At 28.5% G+C, this 14289-nt stretch overlaps 1 protein-coding gene across 1 annotated transcript; it reads left to right on the top strand.

Moving 5' to 3' along the window:
* The first annotated feature begins 10692 nt into the window (after window positions 1–10692).
* Window positions 10693–13550, top strand: LOC126676607 (probable 2-oxoglutarate-dependent dioxygenase SLC1). Its single transcript, XM_050370839.2, has 5 exons — window positions 10693–11015; window positions 11108–11413; window positions 11510–11757; window positions 12601–12934; window positions 13112–13550. Exons 2-5 carry the CDS (start codon window positions 11120–11122, stop codon window positions 13373–13375), a joined length of 1140 nt encoding a protein of 379 aa, XP_050226796.1. The 5' UTR covers window positions 10693–11015; window positions 11108–11119; the 3' UTR covers window positions 13376–13550.
* Window positions 13551–14289: the final 739 nt, after the last annotated feature.

Genomic DNA, 14289 nt, shown 5'->3' with positions numbered 1-14289 from the left:
GTAAAAATAAAATGGCATAACTGCTGCACAAAATAAATATCATTCGGTGTTATCTTTTCATTCATCCTAAAAATGTAAATTATTTAATAACTCAGGTTTGGTAGGCTTCTTATTTATTTATTTTCTTTCAAAATAAAATTATTTTGATTTACCTAAGCCAAGTCTACGTGTAAAAAGAGATAATTGGTTGGTCGGTTTATCCCACGTAGACTCGCAGGCCTAGTGTCATCTAAAATTCATAAAAAGTAGATATGATAACAGATAGAACAAAAGTTCACTTCAACCCCTCAAGTTGGTAAGAAATACAACAAAAAGTCAATTTTATGAAATCGTATAAAATATTTCAAATTTTTGCCAAATAGTATCAAACCTCCCCTGTTTCATGTCGCACCCCCAAAAATAAAAGACACATACCACTAAATTTTTGGATTTTTTTAAATAATTTTAATATTTAACTCATCATTGACTCATTTCTCATATTAACACTTTAATGATTTTGTATATTAATAATATTCTTAACATGTCGATTAACTTAAAAAATACTTAAAATATTTTGTGCACTTTTTTATTTTTTCTTTATATTTTTCTCTGTTTCACTGCCACCATATCCAACTATTGTTTTCGCTGCTGCTCCTCTTCCCTTCTCTTTTTCTTTCACCATGAACAACGAACGACAAACCGACAACCCTACAGATAAACGGCCTTCGAACAAACAACGACAAACATATGTTGCAATCAACAACGGTTGTTGCTATTGCTTCGGTTGTTGTGATTCACGAACGACGCGCTTTGGTTGCTACGGTTACTGTCATCCAAGAACGACGACCTTCTGTTGTTGCAATCCACGAACAATGGCAAACGGTGGTGTAATCGACAGATGACATATGTTGAAGGAGGAAGGAGGTGGGTGTAGGTTTTTAAGGTTTGGTTAATTTAGATTAATTAGGATTGGTTAGGAATAATTTAGGGAGAATTAGGGTTAATCATGATTAAATTTAATTATAATTAATTAAAGTATTAATTAAATTTAATTAGAATTACCTATGATTAATTAGGTGTCACTCTTTTTCTTTTCAAAGAGGTAAAATTGAAAGGCTGGATTTTTTTTTATCGATTTTCATAAAAATGACTTTTTAATGGTTCGTGCCAACTTCAAGGGCTAAATCGATCCTTTATTCATATTAGATATTCTTATTTTGCTATTATTTTTCAACATATGACCAAACCAGCTTCACATCTTACCGATCAATGAATTTTACAAATTGAATTCAATTGAACGAATTTTTTTTATTTAATTTGATTAAGCCATTATGTTATTTAAATATTAAATTTGTGTTACAAATAATTCAAGATATTTGTTAAGTTATTATGATAATTCTGACATATATCATAATTTATATGTATATTTCTCTTATTTTAAGATCAAACGATGTCATAATTTAACTTTATATTTATTAATATTTTAATTATTTTACTTTTTTTGTTGATAGTCGATTATGTTAAAACACTTATCCATCAAATTTTTTTCCTTTTATAATTGAGGAGGAAAGACACTTGTGCACGACTTGGCAATTTGCTTCCCAGCGATTAAACTATTTGAGCTATAGTTAATTTAGTATTTATATTTATAAAAAAAATACTTTATGAGATCTAGTGATTTATTTATTACTTGTTAAATTTTTTTAATTATTTTAGTTGTATGCAAATAAAAAATAAAGTTTTGAAATTTTAGTTTTAAAACAATTTCAAAACTAAAAATATTAATAAATGTAAAAATAATATAATTTACTAAGCCTTTTAATCTCAAAAAAAATAAAATTCTATTTATATTTATGTTAAAAGTAAGTTTAAAAACTAAATTAAAATATTATTTTACTATTCAATTTTTTTGATGTAATTTATTAATAATAAAAATATTAAAAGAATTAAAATATTATAAAAATAAAAATGAAAAATAATGTTATATAATTTTAAAATAAAAAAGATGTCAGAATAATTTGCTAGTTTTGAAAACGGCAATGTATTATTTTTGTGACTTTTTTAGAACTGCGGGGACCAAAAGTTGGGTTTTTATGTTATTCGTAATTAAATAATAAAAAGGTATTTAGAGAAAATAAAAAAGTAATTATAGGGACTTAAACCTACTATATTTTTTTTTGAGAAGAAATGTGGAATTTTATTGCAGCACTAAAAAAAGTATTACAATTCAAGCATATAGCTTCTTGCGAATACATTAAAAGACAATTAAATAACAAAAGCTGCAATCCTCTTACACAAATCTACAAGATAATAATTCCCGATGATAGCAATATGAAATTGAAAATTGAAAATTGTTGATAAAGCATCACAATGTCTTCTGGACGCAACTGATCTGAATTTCGTCAATTGGGCATTAGATATAAAGTGCACTTTATCAAAATGCAATCTACAGCTCTGACAGTTTCAATCTGAATTGTTCAACTGGATTATATATTTGAATGAATTCAATTGAAAACCTAAAAACAAAAATTCCATCATAAACGATTCAAATCTGCACCGCAATAGAAGATCCACAAAGGGAACATCAAATCGCATAAAGGGCAATATAAAATTTTCACAGAGGAAAATATAAACTCCATAAAAGAAGAGATAAGAACAACCATAAATAAAAACATAAAATGGCAAAAAACAACGATCATATATAAAATATATAAATAAAAACTAAATTAAAGGAGAACGAGACCACCGCCGATCAAAATATTGATCGGCGGTGGCCTTGAAGAAAGCCAAGCTTAGGGTTTGTTTTTTTTTATTGGAAGAGGATGTTGTACGGCTAGAATTAAACCTACTATATTAGTTAACAATAAATTACTTTATCAATATGATAAAGAAGATAATTGTTAAATATTTTATGTATTGTTATACAATCATATTCTCGATCAGTTCGATTAAACTGAATTTTGAAAAGTTAAATTTTAAAATCATACTATAGTTTATTCAAATTTTTCAATTTAGCCAATTTGATTAAATTCGGACAATTAATTCAATTTTATCATGACTACATTTCTACCTACTTAATTCATATGATTATTTTATAGAAGTAATACTTTCAGGGAAGCTCTTGCTAAATTATATTCATCACCACCACTCCATCTTTGATAAAAATAAATTTTAATATTTATAAAAAAAATTAATGTTCGGATAGTGATATTTTTAAAAGCTTAAATTGTTTTTTTTTTGTCTATCTGATTTCCAGTGCTTTCCCCTGACTAATCCGGATCCGATCCGCGTCGTGCACTTGGCATGCTAGATGAGTCAGCAAGCAGGGATTTTCTGCATTCACAAGACTCAAACACGAGACTTTATTTAAGTAATACCAAACTGCTTACCACTTGTACTAACCCCTATTGGTAGCTTGAATTGTTTTATATAAACTGGTTTATTTTTTGTAGTATTTTTCTTTTTGAAAAAAGAAATTGCTTTCCACTTCTTATGATTGTCCTTTATAAACAATCATTTATTTATAAAAAATTATTCATCTAAAAAAATAATAATAAATTCATTTTAAAAATTTTATGTACTTCACATTTTTTAACTTAGACAATTATAGTCGAGAAAATAAATTTTGCAAGTTGTTTTTATTTTTTAATATAAACTAGAATTGAAAAATTAAAAAACATTCGAATATCTCAACTAAATTAATGTTCTTTAAATATATGTATTTTTTTTGCTAATAACAAAAAAATTAAAAAGAAAAGGATATTTGTACAGAAAACGTAAGAATTTTGCTAAAGGGGCGATATTTGCGACTTTAGTTGATAGTATTGATATTTTTGCTTGTCATCATTAGTTTTGGATTCTTCGTAAAATGGCACTTAATTATGTGTGTTGAAAATAACTAATAACCCACCATTAGCCATTGGGTTATAGCTGTTCTTTTTGTCTTAATTGATGATTGCTCTTAATTCGTTTCATCTTAAATTATGATGATATTAAATTATTTGCATAATAGAAAAGTGTTAATTTATTGCCTAAAACAATAGTTTATGTGACCATTTTTGCGAATTTTTTTTTAATATAACTATTGGTTATATTATTTGTACAACAAATCTATAGTGTATTACTCACAGTGACGGAACCACATTCGTACTTGGTCGGGTTTTTGCCAGGCTGAACTATGATATGTAAATAATTATGTAAACAACAATAGTTTTTTCCCAGATAGAATTCATTGTTGAAAAGTAATTTACGAATAGAAAGTCATATAACAAGAGTAATATATGATCTTCAAATTTTGATTTAAAATACTAACATACAGCCTAATATACAAGTAATAAATAAATTGAGATAAACAGATCTACTAAATATCGATTCCACATAAAAGGACCGAACGAGAATAAAATTCTGGTGGGCAAATATTTCGACTTGCCTTTCCAATTTGACTGACAATCCGTTCGATCCGTCGAAACATAGTATTTCTGATCTGCATAGTTAATGAGATTTTAAAAAGTTAGAAAGATAGCCCCCAAAAATTTATAAGAAATTGAACCAAACAAACATTAAAGATTCTTGATAGATCTAATAAAATAAGCTACAAAATGAATCTAAAACCATAAAAAATTCTAACCAAACAAAAGATAAGATCCATATCGGAGCGAAAACATTCTCTCGTAAAGTTAATAGTTCTATACCTGAAAAAACACATTCTTCCACCTTTCAAAGTATGAAGATAGCAAATAAAGTTCTAAAGAAAAGAGAGAGTAAAGTTTTCTAGAGAAAGAGTGAGATTTCTTCCGCACAAACAAGAGTTTGTCTCAGTGGGTTAAGAGTTCATTTCTGCATTAGAAGCTTAGGTTCGATTCCTATATTTATTATTTTCCCGTTAATTTACTAAGAGCTAGTAAAATTTATAATTTTTCATTCTTTGCAAATATAAGGAGAACTAATCAATAAAATTCTATGTAACTCCCTTAATTTAAGACAATTAAAAAAATTAAATTTTATATTTTCACAAAAAAATTTATCAGTGTAAGACGATCAAGAATTAATAAGCTATAAGAAATTGTTTTTCCAAAATCACGAATTTGAACTCTTTTTTTTATTCTAAATTGGAGGAGTGAAATAAATTTTATTAAAATTATTTTAAAATTATAAATATGTGTATATTTATGTTAAAACTATTTGTTTTTACATATTAATTAGTTCGGACTGAAAAAAAATTTGGTTCTGCCACTAGTCATGTGGAATTTTTAATGATTAAAAAAATTCCTATCACAAATACTTATAATTGTTTGTATAATATGGCACAAGTACAATCATTACATGAGATAAACACTCCTAATATTAAGGGACGAACATAAAGCCGATTTGGTTAAATAATTAAGTAAACCGATTTAATTATTATTTTGAACCAAAATAAATTTAATTCAATTAATAAAGTTTTTAAAATATAAAATCCAACCGACTGAATTACTCTGTCCATTTAACCAAACCGACAAAATATTAAGCAATTTAGATTAATTTCTTTATTTAGAACAATAATCATAATAGAACACATTTTTCCATGGACTGAATCAATATTAATAAAATTCTTTAACTAAAATTAATAAATTGATTAATTCAATTTAGTCAAAAATTTCTTCACTTCTATTTAATGTGGCTAAAAACACCTAAATAACGCTTTGATTCTCCAAAAACACAGCCCTGCACAGACTCGAAGCTGGATTTTCCATCCACTTCGCCAGCAAATAGCTAATGACTCAGACCGGTAATTCTGAAGACCTTCTCTTTACTGTTTTTTATATTCATGCCTGTTGAATTTAGTTGCTTAAAATTGTTGTTGATTTTTATATTCATGCCTGTAGCTTGCTGTTGATTTTTTTATGAAAATTGTCATGTTTAGCTAATGTCAATATTTCATCAAATTGCCATAAAATCGATGAATAAACATGTTAATGACTGATTTAATATGTTTAGTATATTCAAATCCAAAAACCCAGTTAATTAGAGCTCTTAATATGCATGTTTAGTGTGTTTTTAACCTTGTTTTCCAGAAAAAGCTAGTTTAGAGTTGCTGTAATTTGCTATTTTCGATGTTTAAATCAGCTTTAAATACTCTATAATTGCCATATTTGCATTCCTTGTTTTCTTTCATATGTTTCTAACTACTTTTGCACAAAAAACGAAGCTGAAATGAGTGAGAGCGAACCAAAAAACGAATCATCGAACCTACCGCCCGCACGCCGCCGCCGCTGTAATCGGCTGCGCCGCCAAAACAAGGTGGTGCCGTCGTTCATCTTTCCAGAACCTCTTCCTAGATCTCGAGACATCGATCCAGAACTTCAAATTAGGTTTCCTTTTGAGCTCGGAATTAGGCTCATTTTATGCCTAGAAATAAGGATTTTCATGTACTTTAATTATCTGTACTGTAACGGGGCAGACCCGATGTAAAACGGACCAAGAAGTCGACCGATGTACCATAAAGTATAAACCGGACCCACGAGTCTGAGGTCCGGAAATCCAGCAACTTTCAAAGCAGATTTCGGGTTCAGTAGAACTCCAAATTAACTTTGGTTTAAACCAACTGAACTGTATCAATAAGACAAAGAACTTCTGTGTTTTGACTGAGAGCCAATTTTGACCACATCGAAGGTCAAACTCGCGCAAGTGCCAGACACTCAAAAACTCAACAAGATTTAAAAGTATCTCTAACCTTATATGTATACCAATTGTACATGGGCCAGTCGATACTATATTCATGCAATTCCAGTCAGTTACCTAGACATCTTAGGATTAATACGAAAAAGTACTAAAGGTTGTATAGGTTATTCAAGGTCACCTAATAAAATCAATCTCATTTCGACATCCGGTTTTAGGCTTTGTGCATGTAATCAATCCAGATCAGCCAGACTTTGCTACATGTTAAATGTATGTTTAGGAGTACCTGCTACTTCCTGGGCACGTTCTGTCCAGATCGAGTCATATGCGCGTCCAGTACAGATCGAGTCATATGCACATCCAGTACAGATCGAGTCATACGCGCGTCCAACATGTTTATCGCTTTCATACCTGTTTATTTCCAGCTTTCATATCCTATGAATTGCATATATTGTTGAGATGAGATTAAAATGAATATGTCCAGTTTATAAAACCGGTAACAGATAAGACAAGCACATGAGTTTCGGGGAGATCCACAAACCCTAATCTTTGGTCTGATACACTACCTTACCCATAAGCGAGCAAGGTTACCTAGTCGGTTAAGAGGGATTTTCTAGTTGAACTAACTGGCGACTCCATTTTTCAAAACTCATTTCCAAATCGAGAAGTCAGCTATAAGTCTTGGGCGAGCGGCCCCGAACCCCACTCTGCTCACACACATACATTTTAAATTTATGCACAATTCAAAAAAATTAAAACATAAACAATAATTACATATAAATGAAATAATTTATAATTTTTATTAATGATATGAGAGAAACAATTTGACTATTTATATGAATAAATTTAGATTTTAACATGACGAACTAATTTTATTCAAATAAAATTAGATTCCATTTTCTTCAAATTTTGACACATTACCGCATCCATAACTTACATTTGATCTTAAGTTTTCTTTTAATTATATATCCTACTGCATAATATTTGAAGGGGTAATGTCAAAAAAATTCACCAACTTTGTACATTTTATCATTTTAATCACGTCGTTTAAAAAATCGTTATTTTCATTCACCAACTATTAATTTTTCTCAAATTCATACACCGTTCAAAAATTCGGCAATAATTGTTGACGTGTCACTATCTGATTCGTTATGACATATCACTATCTGGTTGCCAACTCAGCAATTTTTACCGGATTTTTGAACGTTGTATGAATTTGAGAAAAATTGATAGTTCGTGTATGAAAATTACGATTTTTAAACAGCGTGATTAAAATAAAAAAAACGTGTAAAGTGTATGAATTTTTAGACATTAACCCTAAATGATAACATAAATTCTTTTATCTTAAATGATGTTGGAATTAATTTTGTATTATTTTATCAAGCATAATAACTAAAATTAAATATTTATTTAATTTATTAATATAACAATTAAAAATAAATATTTTTATTCTGTTTAATTATATATTCTTTAGATAATAAAGTTTAAATACAAATTTTGCTATATTTTATTTTTATCAAAATTATAAAAATAACTTAATTTTGATTAGTTTCGCCTTTATTATGAATCGAGAAAGCCAATGTAATTTTTTTTCTGACACTATGTACTATCATAAATTATTTTAGAAATGTTTGTAAGTGTTATGATTTATTTTATGATAGAAAATTTGATATGTTTTGATCCATTATAATCTATAAATATTAAGATTATTTTTGTAATTTCTCTTATATCTATTCCTAAACTGAACATAGCTTAAGACATGGACTTCATTATTGGAGTGACCCTCATGAAGACTACTTATTTTGCAGGTGTAAACATTTGTCATCTGAATTCAAATTTGCAACTTTAAGCTTTTCATATGCGGCAGAACCCGCTCTCAAAAAAAAATTGACTTTAAAAAACTCTTAAGACTTTTTTAAAAAAACTTGACTTTAAAAAACTCTTAAGACTTTTTTTAAAAAAATTGACTTTAAAAAACTCTTAAGACTTTTTTTTAGTTTACAGAAAAACATAGTCATTATGTTTAGATTTGGCCAAATGATAAAAAAAGGTCAAACCTTTTATGAAAGTTTCACAAAAATTTAAACCTTTTAATTTTATTTAATTTGTCTTAAAACGCATAATTTCATTTCAATTTCGTCAATTATATAATTTTGCTCATGTGGCGGCTACGTGGCGCTGTTGTGTGGCACATCAGCGCCACATAAGCAAAATTGTGTAGTTGGACAAAAGTGAGGCAAAATCATGCGTTTTAAGACAAATTGGGTAAAATATAAAGGTTTAGACTTTTGTAAAACTTTCATAAAAAATTTGACTATTAGTCATTTGACTTTTAGATTTTTATATAATTGGCCTCCATGATTAACTTCTTTTTATGTTTAAAATATCTTCTAGTGAGCCATTAAGAGTGTGCCATTTTTTATGCGAAAATTTAGAGTTTGGATTTTATCATTTCTTGTACTTTTTCTTAATATATTTATTTATAAAAAAAAGAGTTTGAATTTTTATGTAATTTACCTCCCTCCCCTTCTTAAATTTATTTTTGGCTCTGCTACTATTTCCAATTTGTAACATAAATTATTCTAGGAAATTTTAGCCGATTAGAAATATATAACTATAAAAATATTATAATTGATAAAAATAGTTTTGAAGCTAATTAATTTTGATACTAAGAGATTTGTTATAGTAGCCATTCTAATAATTATTGTTAGTCAATTATAAATAGTAAAATTTAAATTATTTTTGTTAATTAAGATATAAATAGTATTATTAATTTTTTGCAGCAATTCGAATTTTATTAGCAGCATTCTGTCATTAATATTTTTTTGGTCGTATGATGTAATAATAATTTGAATACTTCTAATAATAAAATTATTTGATGTCAATTCTAATGTATTTATTGTTTAATAAAATGGATTCAAATCGATATTTTTTTTTGTTATTAAGATTGTTGAAAGAATCCAAAATGTGTAATGATATTAGAACTTTTGACTTGTTATAGATTCCATATCTGTATTGATACCTTACTAGCTAGCATTTTAATTAAACCATGCATGTGAACACATTGTAGCATGTATTACTATTTAATTAATTTGACCATAGCAAACATAATATATAAAAATAAACTTATTATTTTATATATTTAGAGCTAGTTAGGCAAAAAGTCAGCCATGGTATCCCACCATAAATTTATAGCAAATCAAGAGGAAGACTGAGATGGCTTCAACATCAAGAGTTGGGTGTACATTGAGTTTGAACCGAAGCGAGTCAATTATTTTAATGAACCGAATCAAATTGAACCTGTAAATATATGTACAAATTTTTAACCGAACCAAAGTAAATATTCGTGCTTAAATATTATAATTATATTCACTTTGAACTAAATTTGACCAAAGAATATATTAAGTGTCGTTCCAGTTTTTGAAATTATGACTTGAAGTCAAATAAGCCATTTTTAATTATTTGATTAATTATTCATCAAAAAAAATTATTTGATCAGTTAGGAATAATACTTTTAATTTTTAGATATATTGAGAATATTATTTTATATTTTTAAATCATATAAGGATAAAATTTGATCATTCTAGTAAGAGGCAAATCCACCTTAAATCTGGTATAAGCGCGGATTGCCTTTTTTTTTAAAAAAGTTTCAAATAATTTATAAAAAAAATTGAAAGAAAGAAGGTAGAATTTATAGTGAATTTAAAGTTAAATTAAGAACTGTACTGATTTTCACTGAGAATTCTATTATTCTCAAAACCAAACCGAATTGAAATAATCAGTTATAATTTGGTATGGCTTTTACACACGCCTAATCAAGAGTAGGACCCTATGAGACGAGACAAAATGTTAAAGTCGAAGGGTTTTAAATTTAGGGCAGTTGTCCCTACTAACCATGCATGAGACAATCTCTCGTGACTGTCTTGCTTGACTCATTATTTGTCAACGGTTTTTGCTAATTTAGAAAGAGTCAATCTTCAAATATAATTACCCGGTTTCTTAGAACCTAGCTACACTCACTTCTTCAAATATTTCTCCTATATATACACCATTTTCTTCCCCTTCTTTCTCATTCATTTTCCTCCCCTTTTCTCTACATGTTCATCAATTTTCTTCACCTACTCTAAGTTCTAGTATTCCATTAGACGCCTTCGACTTCCGCATCAAACGTGTCTCGTAACGAACGTTGTCTTCAACGCTTGTCTCGAACATATTTGATACCGGACGTTTTCTTCAGCTACTCGCGAACGTGTCTCGTTAAAGGTGTTATTACCTATCGCAAACGTGTCTCGTTAAGTCTTGAATTCGTATCTCGTAATACGCATTGTCTTCAGCTCCTGCCTCGAACGTGTATAAGATTTGTATTCTTTAAAATTAAGGTAAATATATACAATTGTAGGACCTCACATTAGCATGGATTTTGCAAATTATTTACATACCCTAATGGATCTTTTTGGCATATGCATTGCAGGTACAATTGACCATGAGTCCTACAATTGCAATGACGGGGGCAATTGATGATGATGTTGCCCTAGATATTCAATACCAAAAGGGAGTGAAGAGACTATGTGAAAAGGGCATTACTAAAGTGCCTAACAAGTACATATTGCCCATCCAGGACCGACCAATTACTACTACACAAGCTGCTGAATCTATTGATCAACCCAACGAAAATCTTAAGCTACCTATCATTGATTTTGCTGAGTTGCAAGGGGAAAATAGGTCTCAAGTCCTTAAATCCCTTGCTGATGCTTGCGAGCAATATGGGTTTTTTCAGGTACATTCAGTGACGGATTTAGAAATTTTTCGTAAAATTGGTAAAATCATGGAATTCGTAATGAGAATTGAATTGGTGTTTGATGTATGCATGCAGTTGGTAAATCATGGAATTCCTGATGATGTGATTAGCGGAATGGTGGATTTGTCTAAGAGATTTTTCGAGCTTCCTTACGAAGAAAGATCGAATTATATGTCATCGGACATGAAAGCTTTAGTTAGATATGGAACAAGCTTTAACCAAATCAAAGATAATGTGTTTTGTTGGAGAGATTTCCTGAAATTAATGTGCAATCCCTTGCCAGATGTTCTTCCTCATTGGCCTTCTTCTCCCCCGGACTTCAGGTAAGAGTTATATCAGTTACTTTTATTATTTTCGACTAGTGGCGGAACACGGTTTTTTTTCTTCAATCCGGGCTTAATTTTTAATTTACATGTGATTTTCAGACAGTAATCTTCATCTAATCCTGAATTCACTATAAACTTATCCCTTTTTTAAAACATTCACCTCTAATTTTTTAAAAAAAATCGGTTCTGCCATGGTTAGAGTCTACCCTAACCTAAAGGTAGTTCCGCCTCTATTTCTGGCGCATAATTTTACTTTTCTATAGTCGGAAGCTTGTTATACAATAAATAAATATCTTTATGTACATCTTTCAGGCATTAAATACTTTTTCTTTTTATCGGAGGCTTATTAGGCTGCTCTAGTTATACATTAATTAATAAAACATCATTATTTACATCTTTCCAACGTGAAATTTTACTTTTTTTAATAGGAAGCTCAGTTGGCTATGAGTTGTACAGAAGAAAGTAGTTCATTTTTTCATATTAATTAAACTTTTATCAAAATAAATAAACAAATATGAAAATTTAGATGCTCAAACTAGAAATCTATATTAATTTTCATAATTAAAAAAATATTAATCTGATAAATATGTGATTGATGATGCAAAATTTTACTTTAATTGCATACATCACACTTGACATGTAAACAGCACTTGCCATCGGGGTTAGCACACATCTAGGTTGACATTAGTATTTCCAAATTATAAATTGGAGTTGCTTGCGTGCTAAGAAAGTAATATTTTAACTTCTAATAATTAATTTAAAGAGCTTAGGTTATAATAATTAACATGTACTAACTAATAAGTATATCACATAGTAATTAATATTTTATGGTGGGAGCAGGGATGTGGCGGCTACCTACGCAAAAGAATCCAAACACTTATTTCTAATGGTAATGGAAGCTATTTTGGAAAGCTTGGGAAGCAAGAAATGTGAAGAAGATGAAATAATTATGAAGGATTTTGAAAAGGGTAGTCAATTAATGGTATTAAATCACTACCCAAAATGCCCTCAGCCTGAACTTACATTGGGAATGCCACCTCATTCTGATTATGGCGCCCTGACTCTTCTTCTCCAAGATGAAGTTGAAGGTCTGCAGATTTGTTATGAGGGTAAATGGGTCACTGTTGATCCCATCCCTAATGCTTTTGTTATCAATGTTGGTGATCATCTTGAGGTCAGTTCATTCAAATTATTTGTCCGAATTTTTATTTCTTTTAATTAATATTTCGACTTTTAAACAGTATATCAAACAACACTTTTGGTTGATTTTAAATGTCAATTAGTTCTAAATTCTAAATATCCAATTAAAATTTGTAAATATCTGATAAAATCCCTTTTTTTTGTGGTCTAGATATTTAGCAATGGGAAGTACAAAAGTGTGCTGCATAGAGTTAAAGTAAACTCAGCAATGTCTCGGACTTCGGTGGCATCTTTGCATACTTTTCCATTGATGCGTATGGTAAAGCCTTGGCCAAAACTCATTGATGAAGCCAATCCAGAGTGCTACCAAGAAACTAATTTTGCAAATTTTCTTGACTATATATCATCTCGAGAACCCAAAAATAAGGAATTTTTGGAGTCAAGAAAAATAGTTTCAAGAAATTCCAATCCATGATGTATGTAATTGTAACATCAATCATGTAGCAATCTTAAATTGTCGACAGTGTATTTTATTTTATTTTATTTTTAAAATTAATTTTGTAGATATGGAGAGTGTGTTTTAATAATACATCTCGACATATATTATTTCATAGAGCAAATATAAATGAGAAGCATTTAGTTTTTTTTTTCATTCCATTTCTATCCTTTTTAGTATTAAAATGTAATTATATATAGGTAATACGTACCTACAAGGTCGGAAGTATAATTTTTGGTTCTTAAACCGGTGGAAACTCATATATGTTAAATTTAATTTATTTTAACAATTTAGTTTATAATTGTTCAAAAAAGTCAAATTGCATTGTAAAAATATTTTTGTTAATATTTATATTAATTTCAACATATTTATATTTAATATTTTATGTCAAGTCAAATATGTTTGTGTTTAATCTTTATATAGATGCTTTTTATGTGTCCTCAAAACACATAGATTAGATGTAATATTGATCTTATTTTAAAGAGTTATGGTTCATTTGTCAAACTAAGCTAAATTTACTTTATATAATCTTGTCCCACCGATGATCGCGTATTTATTATAAATTATTAGATGTGCCATACAGCTTCAAAAAATAGTATACATTTAAGAATAACAAAAATGATAAAGAAATATTGTTTACAATTATTTTATACTGTGTTTTTGTGCTTATTGAATGTGGTTATAGACGGACTTACATAAGAATATACTATGAATAATTATTTGTTTTATTAATTTAATTTTTTAAATAATATCATTAATATGAATTCGATGATATTTATTAATTTTTTACTTTATTCATTTTAAAATAAATATTTTATCTATTTTTATAAAATTGTAATAAAATATATTATTTGTAAATTTATAATTTACTTCATAAAAATATTGTAGATTAA

Source organism: Mercurialis annua, linkage group LG4, assembly GCF_937616625.2.
Source record: "Mercurialis annua linkage group LG4, ddMerAnnu1.2, whole genome shotgun sequence".
Lineage (NCBI taxonomy): Eukaryota > Viridiplantae > Streptophyta > Magnoliopsida > Malpighiales > Euphorbiaceae > Mercurialis > Mercurialis annua.
Note: the sequence above shows the minus strand (reverse complement) of the source record. Positions and strands in the feature narration are given on the sequence as shown.